Source organism: Panthera tigris, chromosome B3 (assembly GCF_018350195.1).
Source record: "Panthera tigris isolate Pti1 chromosome B3, P.tigris_Pti1_mat1.1, whole genome shotgun sequence".
Classification (NCBI taxonomy): domain Eukaryota; kingdom Metazoa; phylum Chordata; class Mammalia; order Carnivora; family Felidae; genus Panthera; species Panthera tigris.
Genome location: NC_056665.1, coordinates 29,229,074 through 29,251,279, shown reverse-complemented (window position 1 = coordinate 29,251,279; position 22,206 = coordinate 29,229,074). Strand labels below are relative to the sequence as shown.

General features: G+C 38.6%; 1 protein-coding gene across 3 annotated transcripts in view; it reads left to right on the top strand.

Moving 5' to 3' along the window:
* Window positions 1-1,049: 1,049 nt before the first annotated feature.
* ETFA (electron transfer flavoprotein subunit alpha) overlaps window positions 1,050-22,206 on the top strand; it is an 82,225-nt gene continuing 61,068 nt past the window's right edge. Inside the window, exons 1-4 of one of the 3 annotated variants that reach the window (XM_007084629.3) lie at window positions 1,050-1,414; window positions 16,920-17,066; window positions 19,768-19,849; window positions 19,953-20,035. In XM_007084629.3, coding sequence (XP_007084691.2) covers window positions 1,376-1,414; window positions 16,920-17,066; window positions 19,768-19,849; window positions 19,953-20,035 — 351 coding nt within the window. In that variant the 5' untranslated portion in view covers window positions 1,050-1,375. Of the gene's footprint in view, window positions 1,474-16,919; window positions 17,067-19,767; window positions 19,850-19,952; window positions 20,036-22,206 lie in introns of all 3 variants that reach the window. The other 2 variants (XM_007084627.3, XM_007084628.3) reach the window with 2 other exon arrangements.

Sequence of the window (22,206 nt, the reverse complement as noted above, 5' to 3'; positions counted from 1 at the left end):
ATTAAGGGGTTTGCATTTTATCCTAAAAGCCAATGGGGAGTCACTGAAGTATATTCAACAAGGGAGTAATATCACCAATTTTCCTTTTTGAAAGAGTCTTTTGGTTGCAATGGGAGATGGATTGGAGGGTGGAGAAGACTAGAAGGTGGGAGAACAGTGAGAAGGCAACTGTAACCATCCAAACACGGAGAGGGGTAGAAAAGAGTCCTAGATGGATTTGGGAGCTATGTGGGAGAGGAATCACTAGAACTTAATGACTGATAGGGTAAGTGGATAAAGGGGAGAAAGGAGTCAAGTATGGTCCCTAGGTTTCTTGCTTGAGCAGTTGGGTGGAGGTGGAAAGCATGTGCTGAAAAGGGGAGTACAGGAGAATCAAATCTGGAGGGGGATGTTGTCAATTGTGTACATGTGGGTTTGAGATGTTGAGGGACATCCTGTGGAGATGTCCAAGTAGATTGGTGGATATGTGGATCCAAAGGTCAGGAGAGATTTGGCACCAACAGCACTGAAGCCAGGACGTGGGTGGGGTGCCCAGGGACAGGTAGAGGAGAAGAGGAGAGGAAGAGGATAAGGCCAGGGAAGGGGAGAAGGCCAGGGTCGGCCCCAATTCCCCAAATTCAAGGCTTTCCCCAACTACTGTTTCAGTTGTATCTCCAGCCATCCTGCCTCCTTTTACAGCCAGCACACAAAGTTCTGCCCCTGTCCTTGAGTCTTCACCTCACGTTCCTTCCTGGTTTTTGCCCACACGGTTCTTTCCTCCAGAACCTAGCTCAAACATCATCACTTCGGTGAATCCCTCTTTCCGTAATAAGAAATTCGTATGTTTCCTTCAGAGTCTGGTGAGGTCAACTTCTTATGCATCCTTTTATTATATTCCCCTGACCTGGAAAATGTGTTTAGCACGTTACCGGTGGAGCGTTGACACGCGTGAATAAAAAAGCAAACAAAAAAATAACTGGGCGGGGGAGGGGGGACTTCATCCAGAGGGCTAGCAGCCAGGAGACTGACGTCATCAGCTCAGGGTGAAAGTTCACTTTCAGAACGTTGCCCACCGTGGGGCTGAGAGGCATTCTGGGCCACCACTGTCGCTGGTAGTTCACCAGCTCCGCCAGCCATTCAGCCGCTGCACTTCACCCGAGCCTCACCTTTGCCCTACTTCCAAGCCCAGTCCCTAACTTTCCGCCATCCCCGTTGGTTGCGCGACTGCCCAATGGGCAGACAGAAACCGTGAGCTCTCGCTCTTCCCTTGAGCCGTTTCCGCTCTCGTTAGCGCGTCTCGCGAGCGTTACAGTGACTCGCAGAGGCGGCGCTGCTTGGTTAGGCTACCGGAGGCCGTGAGACTGACGGTGCTTCTAGGCGGACGGGAATAGAGACCATGTTCCGAGCGGCGGCTCCAGGGCAGCTCCGGCGGGCGGTGAGTCCTGGAGGGAAAGGCAGAGCCCGATGACGGCCCATCCTCAGTGTACTGCCCCTGTGAGTGCCTTGGCGAAGGTCATAGTCTTCCACAGACCTGACCAGCCTTAACGCAGGCAGGCCCAGCACGGTCTGTGCCTCAGGCCCGAAGTTCTAGGGCCTGCCCTTGACTCCTTCCCGGTGGACCGCGGGGTGGCCGAGGTCAGAGGTCAGGGTGACCCAGAGTATGAAGCCGCGCTTCTGTTTCCCAGCCCCTCTTGAACCTTCCGGATTTACTCCGCATTCTGCCAGGCCGCCAGGTTCTCCAGGTTGGCGGGAGTGGGCAGCTGCGTCCCGGGAATCTTTACCTGAGGAAGGAAAATGTCGCTGCTGGGATGGCCTCTTGGAAAGAGTTTAAAACCTGAATTCACCTGGAAGCCAACATTTCTGGAAGAATTAAAACATTTTCTCTGGGCGCGTAGGGGCTGCTGGAATCCACTCACAGCCAAGCGCTGGGGGGCTCCGGGGTTAAGGGCGGTGTTTTAAGAACTTGCTCTGCTCTCTGATTTATGGGGCAGTGCTGAGTTTAGGGGATTGTAGTGTAAAGTCAGTCATCCAGTTTCACAGCTTTAAGCCAGTTTTATAAGGCAGGCGTCTTTTTATACAGTAGATTGTTGGTTAAATAGCCAGGGAACTATTGGTAATGGTAAGTTTTTGGTGCTTTCCTTAGTGACAAATCAAGAGTTCACCACATTTTTCTCTTCTCCCGTGAGAAACACTGACAGAAAATATATTTTTGTCTTTATGCTATGGGGACAACCGTATTTGGAGGTTGACTGATTACAAGTCAAGTAACAATTTATATTGTGGGTTCTGTAAGTTTTCTAAGTTACAGTTAGGTTAAGTGAAAAACAAGATTGCTAAATTGGGTCAGAAACGTTATGGACGTTTTTTACTTTTTCTATAGTTTGTTTTATGCATGGATATTTTCACATCCACCACTGGGATTTTTCTCCCTGAGACATAGTTGGCAATATTCCTAGATGTCTGTAGGCTCTTTTCTAGTGTATTCTTTGTTTCATTAAAAAAAAAAAGAAAGAAAAGAAAGAAAAGAACAAGAAAAGAAAAGAAAAGAAAAATCCTGCATGCCCCTCTACTCTGTGAAAAAGTTCAAATCCCCATCCTTCAGGTTGCTGTTCAGTTTTCTCACAGGAGATTTTTTTTTCCTCGGAAGATCTAGACATAAACAAGTTACAGTTGTGAATTTGGGAAAACTCCAGGTATCAGAGCCAGACTGGCAGAAAAATAGCTATGCAGTAATTAGAAGGTAGTTTTGTGGACAAGTTAGGAGTCTGGCATAAGTGAAATAATTTTAGTGGGGGCAATTTAGGACTCAGATGTTTTGTAGATCTCATGGAAAAAATGGAATGATTAGCTTAAGTGATTCTTCTTGTCAACACAGTTTGCCAGTGTGCATACTTGGTATTTCCAAATCTTTATTGTGGTTTGCCGAAGAGTTTGACCTTGACTTATTTTGAGAATTTGAAGTCAAGCTAAATAGAGTAGTTGCTCTAAAGTCATAAGAATGCTTCAGAGTTGAATTTCAAGAATCTAAGGAAGTGGTGGGAACACTTCTAAAATGGATCCATACATACACATACATATTTAACTTTTTAAATTTTGAAATAATTTAAGACTTAGAGGAAAGTTATAAGAATAGTGCACATAATTCTCAAAATCCTTTCAGTTTCACCAGCATTAACAGTTTGACATATTTGCTTTATCTCTTTTCCTATATACTTACTATTATTTTTCTGGACTACTTGAGAATATGTTGCAGATATTACCACTTATTCCCAAGTAAGTCAGTGTGTATTTTCTAAAAACAAGGAGGCTCACCTTTCATTTCCATGGTAAAATTGGCAACGTCAGGCAGTTTTAACAATGATAAAATACTGTTGTCTAATCTGCAGACATGCAAACACTGCCAATTGTCATATTAATATCATTTTTAACAGTTTTTCTGGCAATTTGGTCTAGGGTCCTTGAGAATCATGCCTTACATTTAGTTTTCTTGTATCTTTAGTCTTTGTTAGAAAAGCTCCTCAGCCTTTCTTTGGCTTTGATGGCATTGACATTTTTGAAGAGTACAGGCCTTTTTTGTTGTTGTTGACTGTCTCTATTTAGGTTTGTCTGGTGTTTCCGCATGATTAGATTTTGGCAGGAGTATCACAGAAGTGATACTGTGTTTTCAGTGCATCTTGTCAGGCGGCTCATAATGTTAATTTATCTCATTATTGGTGACGTTGACTTTAATTACTTGCATAAAGTGTTGTTCACCAGGTTTTTCCACTCTCAAGTTACTACTTCTCCCTTTGTGATTTTTAACAATTTGTTAAAATTAGATACATTGAGATTATGTGAGTCTCCTGTTTCTCATCACCTGTTGATGTTGAGATATTACTATGATGTAAAATGGTAATTTTTCTAATTCCATGATTCCTTCTACATTTATTATATTCTGTTATAAGGAAGAATATTTTCTTCTTGCTTATTTTTGTATTTATCATGGATCCTTTATTTAGTAGGTTATAATCCATTACTACTCTTACATTTTTTGATGCTTTTAAGTTGTTTTGTATTTCTAAAGTAGGAGTACCTTCATGGGACTTCTGTTTATTTATGCTCTGTTTACTTACAATGTCATAAAGTCAGATAGCTTTTGTGAAATCTGTACTCTTGGAATTAAAAAAAAAAATAGTTCTGTAGCCAACCATGAGTTATTTTGGAAGATATGTTTCCACAAAACTATATTTTTACTAAGAAAGTTAATCTATTAAAAGATTATCTTAAACTGTTAACAATGTGTATAAAGCTAACTATACCCTTAAAAATGATTAATATGATAAATGTTATGTTTTTTTACTGCAATTAAAATTTTTTTTAATGTTTATTTATTTTGAGAGAGAGGTGGGGAGGGACAGAGAGGGAGGGACAAAGAATGAAACTTAAAGCAGGCTCTACACTCAGTGTGGAGCCTGATATGGGGTGCGATCCCATGACCGTGGGATCATGACCTAAGCCTAAATCAAGAGCTGAAAGCTTAACCAACTGAGCCACCCAGATGACCCTGTTTGTTACTGGAATTAAAAAAGGGGGGGGGGATGCCTTAAACTGTTAGAATGTAAGTCAAATGACTTGCATTTGGTATTCAAGTTCTCTTTCCAGTGTTGACCTGATTTGTGCCCTTGAGCAAATTCCTTCATCTTTGGGGGGCTCCTCAATGTCATCTGTTTAATGAAGGTGGTATTTTACATCTGCAATAAGGAGCTTAGAGAACACATTAAGAGGGAAATAGGTAGGGGAAAAAAAGAGGGTTAGGCATTTGCAATTAACATTCTTGCAAGGAAGTTAATCTGAATTATGAGTATTATTTTATATTCATTTGCATTTGAAATTGATTTGTTGACTAATAAGATACCAGACAAATACTTTATGTGGAGAGTGAAGCAACACTTCTCAAGGTCAATTGAGTGTCCTGTTTTTGTATTCATTACTAGATGGAAGGCATAACAATCATGATTCAGAAGCTATGAAACTGGTATGAAGGAACATGACATTTTTCAGAGTCCATGGCCTAGCATTGACAAATGAGATTGAACTCTATAATTTGCATGCAAATTTTAATTTCTTTTGAAAGAAGAAAGCCAATTTTGATGGAGTTCTAAAAGATTTATTGTATAAGGTGAATTCCATAAAATTATGCTGCTTGCCAATGTGTCTACTAAGGGTCTTGTCTGTTTTAAAAGTGAAGTAAATTGAGTGTGTTTTTAATATTATAATCAATGTCATATGACATTTCTAGTCATGATTAAAAGCTATCATATTTTATTACTAAAGAGGTTAAAGTAAGTTATTTAAGTACAGAAATGTAATATACATTTTATTATTACAAAATGTATGTTAAAATAGGGATAGTTGACTTTAATTATATATTATTTATCTTTTGCATTAGAACTTGTAAAGATTGTATAGATTATTCATGCCTTTTTTAAAATTTATTATTTTTTTTAACGTTTATTTATTTTTGAGATAGAGAGAGACAGAGCATGAATGGGGGAGGGTCAGAGAGAGAGAAGGAGACACAGAATCTGAAACAGGTTCCAGGCTCTGCGCTGTCAGCACAGAGCCCGACGTGGGGCCCGAACTCACGGATCACGAGATCACGCCTTGAGCCGAAGTTGGACACGTAACCGACTGAGCCACCCAGGCGCCCCTCATGCCTTTTTATTTTTGAGTTAAGAAGTAAAAAGACCCTCACATTCCCCTTCCCCTTCCCCATATCCCACTTAGTTCGCAAAGATGGTGGGGGGGGGGGTAGTAGGCTAAGTTATTATTTAAAAACATTTTTTTTTTTACATTTATTTATTTTTGAGAGACAGACTGAGACAAAGTGAGAGTGGGGGAGGGACAGAGAGAGACGGAGACACAGGATCAGAAACAGGCTCCAGGCTCTGAGCTGTCAGCACAGAGCCGGATGCGGGGCTTGAACCCACAGACTGTGATATCATGACCTGAGCCGAAGTCGGACGCTCAACCGACTGAGCCACCCAGGTGCCCCTAGGCTAAATTATTCTTACTACTTTAGGTTTTGAGTGGGTTTGTAAGGGAGTTAGATTCTACCTTTTTTTTCTTCTAAGACTTGTGGTAGTTTACTACATGAACATAGAGTTTGTCTATGTTCAGCAGGAACTCTTAAGCAGTAAATCTCCTTGGTTGCTCCTAAAAGACTGAAAAAATCAAAAGCAGTGTCATAATTGTTAAGGTTGAATAAGAGAAGGACCAAAATATTTCCATTGGACTTACTCATAACGAGGTTGTCAGTGACTTTGAAGAGATTGGATTCAGTGTTGTGGTGGAAATGAAAGTCGGTTTGCTGCGAGTAAAGGAGACAGAGAGATGAGGCAGTAGTTGGTGCTTACAGATATCATTTTCAAGAAGTTTGTCTCTGAAAGGGTGGAACCCTTTTAAGCCCTGCCCTAAAAAATTGTACTCTCTCATAAAGGCCAGTCAACTCTATGAGGGTATGTAGTTGGTATACAGAAGAAAACTCACATTTTATTACTTAAACTAATTTTAGTCAGTAATCTTGGTAAGTTTTCTAAGAGCATGATTGGTAGTGATTTAACAAGTTTATATACTGTTCTTGGTAGGTACACATGTAAGTTCTTAGGTAATTAAGTTACCAGTGAGATACAAAGAGTTGCTTTTTAGTTTTTTTATCATTTTGGGGAAACTTCATTTAGTCACTAAACATTCATTGAATATCTGCTGTGTGCCAGGCACAAAGGTAGGTACTAAATTCACAGTGGAGAACAAGACAGACCTAATTCTTGCCCACATGGTATGAATAGATAAGGGAAGAAAGACATTGAACACATTATTTTAAGTATAATCATTGTAACAGAAAGTTGTATAGGGTATTTGGGGAACAAAATGGCAGGATTAATCTAGTTGGGGGGCTGGAGAAATTCTGAAAGGATATCTGAAATTACTTTGTAAACTGAGGTGCTTTACAGTTGTTTTTGAGTGATGAATTAATAGTAAAAGATTTTCTTTAGACAAAAAACGTCATTTTTGAGTTTTGTCTATCTTAGATCACTTATTTAGTATTTTAATTCTGTTCATATTGTATGTGTTCTTATTAGATATCTTGGTTTTTAATATGGATTGTTTCCAGGCTTGAACTAGAAACAGAAACAGAAACTAGAAACAGTTTGATCGTTCAAAACAAAACAAAATTGAAAGTCCATGTGAATTTTGTCTAAGGTAAGGTGGAACATGCTGAAGGAACCCTGGAAATTAAGAAAAAATAGTCTGGAGTAATGACACCTCGTGAAAAGGAGTATCTGTAGCACCCTGGCTTCAATTCTGTATGACCCTGAAGGGCCTGCGTAGCTTCAGGCCTCCTTGTGAGATCAACTGAGATCTTTGTTGTGACTGCATCACAGTGTTTCGGTTTAGCTTCTTCCACTGCTCAGTCCTGTTTCCTTGATGTCTCATAGATGTTGTTTCCAGGAGTACCCCCCGGAAAACTTCTTCCACATTTACACACACAGAAGGAAGATATGATTGTAAGGTGGCAACAAGCATCTAAAGCATCCACTGTATGCAGTGAATTAACTTACTCACCTATGTATCTAGAATGGTCCTAACTGTCTGTGTTCATTCTTGGGAGAATTAAGACAACCGTCATTTAGATTTTCTCTGGCTCAGATGAGCAACTTTGGAGAAAGGCTGATCTAGAGTCTTAAAATTGATTTCTATAGCTCAGTGTATACAGTAGAAGTGTTTAAAGGATGTTTTTAAAGCAACAGAAGATTTTTAAAAAAATAGACTTATTTGGAAAAAAAAGACTATATGGGGGAGCAGTTTTAGACTCACAGCAAAATTGAGGAGAAACTACAGAAAGTTCCTATATATGACTCCCCACCCATCCCTACCCCCTCCCTAGCCTCTCACTATTAACATCCTACCCCAGAGTGGTACTTTTGTTCCAATTGATTCTATACATTCATTTGACAAATGTACAGTGGCATGTATACATCATTATAGTATTGTAAAGAATGGTTTCAATGCCCTAAAATCTACTGTGCTCTGCTTATTTCCCTCTTACCTCCCTGCCCCCACCCCCTGGCAACTACTGATCTTTTCACTGTCTCCATAGCTTTGCCTTTCCAGCATGTCATTTGAGTGAAACTGTATAGTATATAGCCTTTTTTTGGCCTGATCGCACCTTTTTTTTTTTTTTTTAAGTGCTGAATATTCTGTTTTCTGGATGAATTACAGTTTATTTATCCATTCACCTACTGAAGGACATTTTGGTTGCTGTCAAGTTTTGGCAATTATGAATAAAGCTGCTATAGACATCCATGTTTAGGTTTTTGTGTGTAAGTAATTTTTTAGCTCATTTGGGTAAATACTAAGGAGTGTGACTGTTGGACTGTATGACAAGAATATATAAACTAATATATTAGTGAAAAACTGCCATATTCCAAAGTGGCTGTACAGTTTTTAATTTCTCCCAGAGTTCCTGTTGCTCCACATCCTCACCAGCATTTGGTATTGTCAGCGTTTTGGATTTTTGCTATTCTAATTTTTTTTTTAATGTTTATTTTTGAGAGAGAGAAAGAGAGCCAGATCACGATCAGGGAAGGGGCAGAGAGAGAGAGGGAGAAACAGAATCTGAAGCAGGCTCCAGGCTTTGAGCTGTCAGCATCGAATTTGACGTGGGGCCCGAACGCATGAACCGTGAGATCATGACCTGAGCTGAAGTCGGATGCCCAACTTGACTGAGCCACCCAGGCACCCCTGGATTTTCATTATTCTAATAGTATATGCAGTAGTATCTCATTTTTGTTTTAATTTGCAATTCCCTAGTGAGACATGATGTTGAACATCTTTATATGTGCTTATTTACCATCTATATATCTTCTTGGTGAGGTGTTCAGATATTTTGCCCATGTATAAAAACCAATTTGTTTCTTATTGTTGAATTTTTAAGAGCTCTTTGTGTTCTTTTAGATATCTTTTTATCAGATATGTCATTTGCAAATATTTTTCTCCCAGTCTTTGGGTTGTCATCTCATTCTTTTGCTGAAGAGGAGTTTTTGTTTTAAGAGACAGGGAGAACATGAGTAGGGGAGGGACAGAGGGAGAGGGAGAGAGAAAATCTTAAGCAGGCTTCAAGTCTAGCACAGACCCCATGCAGGGATTGATCTCACAACTGTGAGATCATGACCTGACCAGAAATCAAGAGTCAGATGCTTAACTGACTAAGCCACCCAGGTGCCCTGATGAAGAGGTTTTTGAAATCAATGTTCAGTTCATTTATTGGATATTTCCTTTGTGCTAGATACTGAAGTAGAAGCTAGGGTTATAGTGATAAGAAAATCAGACATGGCCCCTGTACTCAAAATCAAGTGGGGAAGACAAAATAATCTAGTTAGTATAGTCAAGTGTGATAAGTGCTATAAGGGAGGCAATTCAGTGTACTGTGTTGGTGCTAACAAAGTTAACTAGTCCAAGGAGAACCAAAGAAAGCTTTTGTGTATAGCTAACATTCATTGAGCATTTATTATGTTCCAGCCACTATTCCAAATAATTCAATCCTCACAACAACTCTGTGAGGTTATTATTATTATCATCTCCATTTTATGATCAGGCAATTGAGACACAGAGAAGTTATGGTGGAGGTGGAATTCAAACCCAGGCAGGGTGGCTCCAGAGCCTGTATGTTTACCACTGCTCTGTACTAAGGCTTCTTGGAAGGATTGGCATTTAAGCAGAAAACTTAAGGATGATTGGAAGCTAACCAGGTAAGAAGGGAAGAGGTCCTCTAGGTAGAGGGAACAATGTGAGGGAAGGCTGGAGGTCAGAGAGAGCAGGCAAGTTCAAGTATCTGAAAATAAGGTGTAAACGGAGAGAGGATATATGGCTAGAGAGGTAGATCACACCATAAAATAAATGCCTGATAAGCCAACAGAGAGTCTAGTTTACCATATCCTAAGGAGACAGGAAGCAATTAATGTGTTTTAAGCAGAGGAATAACAGGCTAGATTTATGTCATGGAAAGCTCACTGAGAGGAATGGATTGAAGGGGAGAAAGTTAGGTTGGGAGATGGTTGGGGTGATATAGGAGAGGGATAATGGCCTGCACTAACTAGGTGGTGGCACCGATGATGGAGAAGTGAATAGATTTAGGAGATACTGTATTTAGAAGGCAGAATTGTTATGATTGGCAGTTGATTGGATGTGAGGGTTGAGAAAAAACTCAGATCTGAGTTTCAGATCATGGTTTGTGCAGCTTGTTAGAGAGTGGTGCATCCCCTGAAGAATTCTGGAGAAGGAGTATGGTGAGAGGCTAGAATATCAGGGGAAAGATGAGTTAAGATTTGAATTGCTGAGTTGGAGAGTGATGAGACAGACACGTTAAGCAGTTGGATATGCAGATGTAGCCTAATTGTAGGTCTGGCGCTTAGCAAGGTTTGTTATCTCTTTCTCCCTCCTTCCCCCAATATATATGTGATTCATGTACAGGTGGTAAATTATAAATTAAGCCATGGAAATGAGAGTGGAATAGTCCATAATTTCAAATAATGCTGAGAGAACAAGTAAGGTAAAGCCTGAAGCATATCTGTTGGTAATTTTAGTGAGGACATAAACCAGAATGCATGTAGTTGAGGCATGAATGGGAGCTGAGGAATTAGAGAATTGGAGTGGAAGGTGGGGCTAGTGGGTTTTTAATTTTGGGCTTGTTTAAAATTGGGAGAGCCTCAAACATGTTACATGTTGATGGGAAGGAGCCCTGGAAAATGAAAGAGGTTTGAGACATGACTGAGAGGAGATTATAGAAAAAGCCTTTGACTAGATTTGGTAAAGCCCAGATAAAGATACCAGATCTAGGACCTGTAGCAGCTTCTATTTTGACAGGGCAGGGGCGAGAATTTTTGTTGGATATCAGGAAAGTGCAGCAGGTCCCCTCTGATGGCTTCAGTTTTCATTGTGAATAAGGAAGTGAGGTGCTTTTCTGAGAGTAGGGAGCAAACTGTTGGCAGTTGAGAACATCAGAGGGGAATCTTTGAAATGGTTGTATGGAGAGTGAGAGTGCCAACATGGATATCATAGTAACATTGTCAGGCAGTTTTGAGCGCCCAGATAAGGTTAATGACCCAGAATTTATCGTGACTGCAGTGTGCATTAAGTAATTATAATTTCAGTGTTTGAAGAGATTGGGATTCCTTTTTTGGCTGTTACCTAATTAAATATTTCGGTAGTTTATCTTTAATGTTTAAGGACTTGGTTTCTTTTCCCCCATAAAAAATAGGGCCCTTTGGGGCACCTGGGTGGCTCAGTTGGTTAGGCAACCGACTTCAGCTCAGGTCATGATCTCACAGTTCGTGAGTTCCAACCCCACACGGGACTCCGTGCTGACAGCTCAGAGCCTGGAGCCTACTTCAGATTCTGTGTCTTCCCTCTCTCTACCCCTCCCCTGCTCATGCTCTGTGTCTCTCTGTCTCTCAATAATAAATAAATGTTAAAAAAGTTAAAAAAAAAAAAATAGGGCCCTAAGTATGCAGATGCAATGGATCTGCAGATCCAAGATAATAAAATGTAACTTTTGTTTAAAAACCTTTTTGGTAATGGACCTGTACCTTTTGAATCTTTAGTGGTATCTATCCAACTCTAATATATAAAATTGGATTTTAGGGCTATGGAATTTTTAGAGCTGGAAAAGAGGGCTTTGACATCATTTGTTTCTTTTTGATCAGTGCTGTTTTTAAAAAAGCAGGGAAGTATTTGCTAAGTGAAATCTTATAGGAATGACCCATATACATGTTTCCCCTGTTATACAGAATAGAGCTTTCCTGTGAAACCTTTCATAAGCTGAAATGGTATAAAGTGAAGAAGCAATTACCATTAATTTATACAGAAAAATTTTTAAGCATTTTCAGACCCCAAAAATAATCTCTCTTAGGCTTAAAAAAATTTTTTTTAATGTTTATTTATTTTTGAGACAGAGACAGACAGAGCTCGAGTAGGGGAGGGGCAGAGAGAGGGAGACACAGAATCCGAGGCAGGTTCCAGGCTCTGAGCTGTCAGCACAGAGCCCAAAGCAGGGCTTGAGCCCATGATCGTGACCTGAGCCGAAGTCAGATGCTTAACTGACTGAGCCACCCAGGCGCCCCATCTCTTAGGCTTTTCTGATACCATAGGACACATCTTGCTAATGGATACACAGAGTAAGTTGAGACAAATCACAGATGCTCACACAGTTCAAAGCTATGGTGGCTTGATGCTGAGTGTATATCCAGGGAAGGAGCTTTATGGTTCCATTCTTGCTGCTTTGGGATGTGTGATGCTTTGGGTTACAGCTTGCTGCAAAACCAATGCTGAAGGCTATTTTTGCTTGTCACCTTTTTTTCATAAAAGTGAAAATCCTCTTTGGATTTCTTTTGGTTAGTGGAAACAGGAAGATGTTTTATAAAAGTGAAGTGGTATAATGTGAACTTTTGAAAAGTGGGGAATACCTATATAAGACAGCTTAAAATGATGGTACTTTGATGTGAGCTGGTAATTAAAAATTCAGATTCTGGAGTCTGACTACTTGCACTTTTAAGCTGGCTTTGTTTTCTTAGTTATGTAGCCACTAAGCTTCATTTTCCTTGTCTGTAAAGTCAGGGTAATACAGTACCTACATCAGAGTTACGTGTTTTAAGTAAGATATACAGTTGACCCTTGAACAATATGGGTTTGAACCGCACTGGTCTACTTGTATGTGAAAATTTTTGATAAATAACTGTATAGTACTGTAAGTGTATTTTCTTTTCTAATGATTTTCTTAATATTTTCTTTAGCTTTAGTGTAAGAATACAGTGTGTAATACATATAACATACCAAATATGGGTTAACCGTTAACGTAATTGGGGAGGCTCTGGTCCAACAGTAGGCTGTTAGTTTTGGGGGAGTCAAAAGTTACATGTAGATCTTTGACCGCACCAGGGTCAGTGCCCTAACCCCTATGTTGTTCAAGGGTCAACTCTATATATTTTGGTTTAGTTAATTTGGTTAAAGCAAAGCCGAGGAGCCATTCTGGGAACCCTGCTTGCCTAGTTCTCACTTCATCCTATGTGGTGGTTCCTGAGATGCCTCCCTGGAACTCTTAGCTTCTTTATATGGAGTGTAGTTTGAAACCTTCTGATCTAGTTCATCTCCCTCAATTTGCATGTGAAGAAACTGGGCTCTAGATTGAGGCATATCATTTTATTTTTATTTTTTAAACAATCTGATTTTTTAAGTCTATTTATTTTAAGAAAGAGAGAGTGAGTAGGGAAGGAGCAGAGAGAGGGAAAGAGAATCCCTAGCAGGCTCCACACTGTGGGGCTCGATCTCACAAACCAGGAGATTATGACCTGAGCTGAAATCAAGAGTCAGACACTTAACCAAATGAGCCCCCTAGGCACCCTACAGCGTAACATATTAAAGGCTACAGGCCAATTTCTCCTGCTAAACACAACTATTATTGCTGCATTAAGCCATATAACCATGTTTAGGTGCTGTAGGTTTTCTTTACATGGTATCTGAGGAATAGAAGGTAGAACACTGAGTTAGAAGGAAGCTTAGTATTAAAAAAAATAATAAGAAGGAGTCAATTGATAATGTAACATAGAGTGTTGGGGCTCTGGGTGGCTCAGTCAGTTGAGTGTCTGACTTGATTTTGGCTCAGATCATGATTGTGGGATTGAGCCCCATGTTGGGCTCAACACTGAGCATGGAGCCTGCTTAAGATTCTCTCTGTCTCCCCTGCTTTCTCTCTCTCTCTCTCTCTCTCTCTCTCTCTCTTAAAAAAAAAAAGTAATATAGAGTGCCTTTGTGATGTATATAGTACTTAGTAAAGATTGATAAGGCAAATAAATGAACTGAGTGTGTTCTTACATATATTCTTTTGTTGTTGTTTACTCTTATAATTTTGAATAGTCTTTTAAAATTTTTTTTATTTTTGAGAGAGAGAGAGAGAGAGAGAGAGACAGAGAGACAGAGTCTGAGCAGGGGAGGAGCAGAGAGAGGGAGACACAGAATCCGAAGCAGGTTCTAGGCTTTGAGCTATCAGCACAGAGCCCGATGCGGGGCTTGAACTCATGGATCGCGAGATCATGACCTGAGCTGAAGTCAGATGCTTAACTGACTGAGCCACTCAGCCGCCCTTGAATAGTCTTTTTAAAAGAATATACTGTGTCCCCCTAGGAGTTCTAAAAAGCTTGAGGATTCCTTGGGAGGATGGCCTACTTTATCTTATGATAGGACTATAATTTATAGCAATTATGGGCCTTCTGCCACCAAATCTTGGATTTATTCTTCAAATGGTGATGGAAATCTCATAATTTTTATAGTAAATGATGTGTGAAACATAATCAAAAATATGGTGTCTGATATATATTGGTAATAAGTAGCTTGTTACTGGCAATTCTTGTGAAATGTGATTTAAATCATAAATTATGCCATTGAGTTCTAATTAGAGTTCTTTGCAAGATACTGTGCTCTTCTGATTAAAAAAGAAAAAGTACTATATATTTCTACAGATGTGTATTAAAAAACAAAAACAAAAAACATTGTAGCAGACTCTTTGAATAGGCCTGGTATTTGCCTTCTAAGAACTTTCATTCCCTCCGAAGAATTGTGAACTGTTGTGAATTGCCACAACTTTCTGGAGAACAGTTTGTGCCAGTATTAAAAGCCTTAAAAGTATGCCTATCTCTTGATCTAACACTTCTAGGAATTTGTCATAAGAAAAGAATCATAAGATCTGCATAAATATTTCTAACCTTAACTTTAACCACTTCCTATAAGAAGGCAATTTTTTTTATCGTTATACAAGCAGGTACTCGATCTAGCAACAACAAAAGTCTCATTTTCCCCCCTTTACTTGCTTCCATTGAGTGAAAAAAAAAAGGAGGGAAAAAAAAAAAAAACAAGAAATGCCATCCATGATACATAATGCAGTGATTTCTTCCTCTGTCATGTCCCTAGAGTCTCTGGTCCCCAGCTCTGGGATTGGTTCATCAAGGATAGAGGGGGTTAGAGGACTGAGGAGAAGGTTGAGGATGAACTGGTAAAGGTAGAAAGCTTAGGGGAGGAAGGGTCCCTGCTGGAAAGTTGCACAGAATCTGGCTTAGTCTTCTATGCAAGCAGAGAAGCTAAAGTCTGGCCAGGTTCTTTTTTTTTTTTTTTAATTTTTTAAATGTTTTTATTTGTTTTTGAGAGAGAGACAGACAGAGCATGAGCAGGGGAGGATCAGAAAGAGGGAGACACAGAATCTGAAGCAGACTCCAGGCTCTGAACTGTCAGCACAGAGCCTGATGTGGGGCTTGAACCCACCGACCACGAGATCATGACCTGAGCCGAAGTCAGATGCTTCACTGACTGAACGACCCAGGCACCCCATGTCTGGCCAGATTCTGATCAGAAGAGTCTTTCCAGACTGAAACAAACTCTCATTTGTTGAGGATGAGTGCAAAGATTTAGCTATGAGGATGGTCTTCCCTGCATTTTTAAAAAAATGTGTTATTTATTTATTTATTTATTTATTTATTTATTTATTTATTTATTTAAAGTAATCTCTGCACCCAACGTAGAATTCAAACTTACAGGCCTGAGATCAAGAGTTGCACACTCCACTGAGTAAGCCAGCCAGGTGCCCCTGCATTGTTTTTACAGATTACAGAACTGGTTAAACTGGTATGCTCATATACTTAACACCAATAAAAAGGAAAAGCATTAAAATATAGCAATAGGTATTTATAGTATAGTAAATGAAAACATAAGTATTTTCTAAATTTAATTGTGTAATGAGCATTGTAAGTCCTATGCCTCCCTGCCTTTCATTCATACCCTCCTGTGTAAATTTACAGCTCTGGATGTAAATTTTATACCATGCTTCCTTCACTCCAACTCCATATCAAAGATTATTGCTGAATTAAGCCATATAACCATGCCATTTGATTTTCAGTGCCCATTTTTCTCATTTCTCATTGCAATTTTTCACAAGGATAATTCCACAGTTTTCTTATTTTCTTAGACTTTGTCACACCTGTGGTACCCTTCCTTATGTTTTCACAAGACAGGAACACCTGAGCTTGTTCCTTTCTTACCCTTGATTCTGTGCGTCATGATCTGCAACCTCCAGCAGCTTGGATCTCTTCATTAACTGAAAAACTGTCTAATAATTGTATGTAACAGGTTTTATTTCCCTTAAAATCTTTGAGCACAGTGAGCATTCTTATTCATTTTTGTGTTCCTGATGTTTGAAATTATTCCAGATGACCATGAGCTTGGTCTCTTGATAGTCCACAGTAGATATAAGTGGATACTGGTTGGTTCCAAGATGCTGTCTGCAAGCTTCTTTTTTGAATTCAGAAGCATGTTCAAGCAGTTGAAACCTGAGCAAAATTACTGTGTAGCATTTAAAGACATTACATTATTAGTTATTTGGGTATTGAATGCATTTTACATGAAGCAATAGAAATCAACTTTAGTAAGTGTTCTAACCCATTATTTCTAGATGTACTGTATCTTTAGGAGTTTGCTGCAAGTGAGTGTAATTGGCAGTAGTTTGATTCCTGGTTTGATAATTAATCGGTACAACTTAAGAATTTTAAATTTAGATGTATTTAGCAGTTTCTCATCGAACATACAGTATTGAGAAACATATATTAATGGGAAAGTTGTTTTGAAATAATTAAATTTTTCTAATAGTAGAATACAAATGCATTTTCTGTTTTAATTAAGAATATTAGTAATAGAATGATAGACACAAATAGCTTAATTTTTGCCATTGAGCAAGTATTTTATGAATATATAGAACTGAGTGTTGTGTACAGTTTTCTTTGAGGCACACATACTTAATAATTAGAGTTTTGAAGACCCTGTTTGCATTACAATATTCTTTTTCACCTTTTTTTTCCTTTTAGGCCTCTTTGTTACGATTTCAGAGTACCCTGGTAATAGCCGAGCATGCAAATGATACTCTAGCACCCGTTACATTAAATACCATCACTGCAGCCACACGTCTTGGAGGTGAAGTGTCTTGCTTAGTAGCTGGAACCAAATGTGACAAGGTGAGAAATTTTTAAGGTCAACCATAGCAAATATAATCTCCATCAAGAGACAGGGAAAGATGGCAACAGAGAATTATGCTGAAGACTGTAACCCAAACTGGGCTCTAATCCTCATTAAATGGCCAATGTCACAATCATTACTACGTGTGAAAAAGGAACTAAAAGGTTTGCTCACTAAGCATTTTGTCTTTTGAAATGAGGTAAAATACTTGATTTAGTTCTCCTGGCACCATCATATGCCATCAGGTACCAAGTAGAATGATAATATTTGAGTCCCCTTAGAGGTTAATAGCCGATCTCTTTTTTGTATTGATGAATATACTAGCTAATTGCTTTTAATTCCTGAAAGTAGGAAATCTGGACAAAGTATCATAGGTGTTAATTTTTAATTGGTATAAGAATTCAGATGGAACTACTATGCTTTTCAAACTGTAGCTCTGACTAAAAGATGTTCTTAGTTTTTGTTGTTGTTGAAATAAGATAATAGCTTTGTAAACTAACCCCTGGAAAGGTACTGTAACAGGGTTTGCAGGCTCTGTACCACTGGGCAGCTGTGTAGTTGAAATCATGCTTCACTTCAGTTGAGCCACCAGTTCACTCCCATCCTGTATAGAAGTTACCAAGTGTGCAGTTGGGGACTTGGACCTCAGAGGAAGAAATCTGGAAAAAGCATGTTTCTTTTTAGAGGATTTAATTTATTTTTTTATTAAATGACATTGATGAAGAGCATGTAATATAGTGCAGGCTCAGAATACTACTGTCACTTTTGTCTAATTTCTTACATGAAATTAGTATCTTGAAAGAATGTATTCTTGCAGGTTTAGGGTTAAGTTGTGTGGATTACTTTGCCTAAATCCTGCTAACAACTGTTGAATCTTATTTATTTGATAGTGACCACAATGTATGATAAAATGGCTAAGCTGTCTTTTTTGGTTGCCCTGTATTCATTCATTCATTCATTCATTCATTCATTCATTCACTCGTTTATTTTTTTTATAGAGAGCGCAAACTGGGGAGAGGGACAGGGAGAGGGGAAAGAATCTTAAGCAGGCTCCATGCTCAGTGCAGACCCCGGAGCCCGATGCAGGGCTCAATCCCATGACCCTGGGATCATGACCTGCACTGAAATCATGAGTTGGATGCTCAACTGACTGAGCCACTCAGACACCCCACCCTGCTTTTAGATATACAAGTTCTGGGTTTGATTCTTTGGCTGTGATTTTAAATAATTATTCTAATATTATTTTTTAAATATTTGAAATGCTATTTTATTTGTACTATTTTGAGAAAAAGCAGAAATAATCTTCTCTTTAGTTACATTCTTATTGTTTTGTCACATTCTAATTTGAAAGAAAAATAATCAGTATCTGCATAAAGAGACTCCATTAACGGCTAGGCAGATTTCAGTTTTTTGTAACTATCTATCAAAAGCAGCAAGTGATTCTTCTGTGTAGTGCCAGAAGTTTTTGCTGGTAAAAAAGATAATTTTGATAGTACAAGATAGTCTGCCAGTGATCTGCCAGTGAATTCTTGGTTCAGCAGAGGTACTCTTGCAAACTTGAAAACAGTGAATATTGTTGCAATCTTACCTTCCATTGATGGGGCAAGAGGAATAGCTCTTTATGCCTACTCATCAGTGAATCAGTAAACAAGAAGACAAGACCATAATATGATTGTTATGTCTCTGCTAAAGCAGAAATCAGTCTTGCTGTAATTAGACAATTAAAAGGGGGAATTCTAATTATCTTCTATATATAAGAAATCCGAGTGGTTAAAATTTTATGCTTTCCCAGAATTTAATTATAATTCCACACAGGAAAAATGAGGAAATAAAATAAAAATTATTTAGCTTCATCATAGATAAATAGATGTAGGTGGGCAGGAGCTCAGTAGTTGACAATGGACTATTATATAAGACTTCTTCTATTGCCTAGATTCACTAATTTTAACAGCAGAAATTATTATTATCAAATAAAGTACAGTGTCCTGTAAACAAATGTGGTTAGGTCCTGTTCTTTACCTCTAGGAAACCCTGAGTCTGAAATATATTGGCTGTGTTATTACTGTATGTGTGAGACTGAGAACCTAAGCACTGCCTCATTTTCACCATTTCTAAAATGATGAATTTAACACTTACATTGAGTGAAAGGTAAAGGGCACAATCTACAATTAAATTTGAATAGAGAGCTGTGCTGATTTTGGCTTACCAGATAATACTTATTCAAAGTAAGAATTTTTATTTAAGGTCAGTTGGTAGTAAGATCAGTTGGCCTAAGTTTTGTTTTTGTTTTTTGTTAAAGGGTTTTCTTTTTTCCCCCTAAGTTGCCCTTTTTCTATTAAAAAAAAATTTATTTTTTTTTTTTACTGTTTATTTTTGAGAGAGAGAGAGAGAGCAAGTGAGTACAGGGGAGAGGTAGAGAGCGAGGGAGACACAGAATCCGAAACAGGCTCCAGGCTCTGAGCTGTCAGCATAGAGCCTGATGCAGGGCTCGAACTCATAGACTGCGAGATCATGACCTGAGCCGAGGTCGGATGCTTAACCGACTGAGCCACCCAGATGCCCCTAGTCGCCCTTTTTCTAATAAGAACAATTTCTATAGTTGACCCTTAAGATTTTATGCTCTGTTGGTATTTGTAGTGGTGGCTCTATTTGTATCTATCTTTCTGTTAGATGGATAATTAAAAACTCTTTTAATTATAGGTGGCACAGGATCTCTGCAAAGTAGCAGGTGTAACAAAAGTTCTGATTGCTCAGCATGATGCATACAAAGGCCTCCTTCCAGGTGAGATTTTTCCATTGGAAAAAGTGTAATGTCTAAATTATACTTGAATATAAGAATATGAAAACATTATGAAGTGTATTTATCAAATGTGTTTAATTCTTAGAGGAACTGACACCATTAATTTTGGCAACTCAGAAGCAGTTCAATTACACACACATCTGTGCTGGAGCATCTGCCTTTGGAAAGGTGAGAAGATTGAGAATGTGGAATCTGATGTCATTATTTGGAAGGGTTATTAGATTTCATTGTGCTTGAAATGTACAACAGACTGTGTTTAGGTAGCTAATCCTGGCTTTCTGAATTAATATGGTAATAGTTTTGCTAAAATGTATTCTTTTAAGACTTTGTTACAATTTCTATAAAAATGCCACCTCCACCTTTTCAAATTTTGTCATAGAGACAACTCTGTGCTTTCAAGATTTTGTCATAATTTATTAGAATGCTACTTCCAGAGTTTCAAATTTTGTCATGGACAAAACTCTAGGATATTTTTAAAAATTATTTTTCTTTAAAAACAATGTTGAACTGTCTCTGTGTGTGTGTGAATGTCATTGTAGTCGTAACCCATCTTAAGCAATGGTTTATTTGGGTGGCTGATAGATATTTACAAAGGCCAAATTCAGTTTACTTGGGGGATTTGGTAATGGCTGTGTGGTAGTTGAAAACATCCTTAGGGTAAAGAAAACTATAATCTGATCATGTGCATTGTGATATGTCTGAAGAAAGAATGTGCTGTCGGGCAGTTAGTTATCTGCATGAAGTTTTAAAAAAGGGGGAAGCTAAGTGGGAGCCCAAGAGAATTTGTCAGTGGGTTGTTCTTGCTCTCTCTGTGGCCATGGGTATTCTAGCTCCCTTTTATCCCATTCTTAATCTGCTGTTTTTAGTTTTTGTTTTACTTTTAAAGATTATAAATTAGTTGTACACAAATACATTTTTATTATAGAGGGTGCATGTAGTACTGAGCAGTATGCAGAGCAGAGCAAGGTATCAAAGTCTCCCTTTCTTCCCAGCTCCCTCTTCCCGCTTCAGAGGTACAGGTGTTAACAATTGTACGTTCTTTTAGTCCTGCTGCTGTGGATTTTGAAATTGTAATACCTGTACAAATTTTTTTTACTCCTAAGATAATATAACATGAATTATTTTGAGACTGGTGGTTTTTACTTAAGAATGTGTCCTGAAAATATTTGCTCATGTCTGTCTCATTTTTTTGTGGCTGCATAATATTCAATATTTAGCTAAGGATGGACAGTTAGGTTGCTTCTAATTTTTTGCATTTCTAAGCCTTACTGTAAATAAATGTCCCTGTACATACATCTTTGTATACATGTGCTGCTATTTATTTAGAGTAGAGCTCTAGAAGTGAAATAGTTGGGTCAAAGACTGTGTGCTTTTAAAATTTTGATATATATTGCTAAATTGCTGTCTTAAGAGGATGTCTTGCCAGCACTTGGTATTATACGTTTTTTTTTTTTTTTTTTTTTAATTTTTTTTTTTTTCAACGTTTTTTATTTATTTTTGGGACAGAGAGAGACAGAGCATGAACAGGGGAGGGGCAGAGAGAGAGGGAGACACAGAATCGGAAACAGGCTCCAGGCTCCGAGCCATCAGGCCAGAGCCTGACGCGGGGCTCGAACTCACGGACCGCGAGATCGTGACCTGGCTGAAGTCGGACGCTTAACCGACTGCGCCACCCAGGCGCCCCGGTATTATACATTTTAACATTTTCCCCCAATCTGATGGGTGAAAAATTATATTTTGTAACTTTTGCATTTCTCTGATAGTAAGATCAGACGTCTTTTCATATAGTTATTGGTTGTTTTTATTTCCTTTTTTGAATTGTCTTGATTTGACTTTTTTTTCTTTTACTATCATAATTTTGGTGTAATTGATTTTAAAGTTTATTTATTTTGAGAGAGAGAAAGAGAAAGCACAGGAGGGGCAGAGAGAGAGAGAATTCCAAGCAGGCTCCACACCACTGGAGCAGAGCCCAACATGGGGCTCGAACCCATGAACCGTGAGATCATAACCTGAGCTGAAATCAAGAGTTGGACGCTTAACTGCCTGAGCCACCCAGGCGCCCCTGTTGTAATTGATTTTAAAATATTAGTTTGAGGAATAAGATATCTTATTCAAATATCTCTTATATCAAATAACCATGTTGAGTGATTAACAGTGAGCTCCCAACATACTGATCTTGTTTCTTGTGAAATGAATAGTGTTTGTGAATATTAATCTGTGATATAGTATTGCTTCTAGGCATGAATCACTGCAAACCATGTAGAGAACTTGCAGAATAACTCATGTAAATTGGTGTAGTTTGTTTTTAACCTCTAGAATTATCAATTTGAACTCACTAA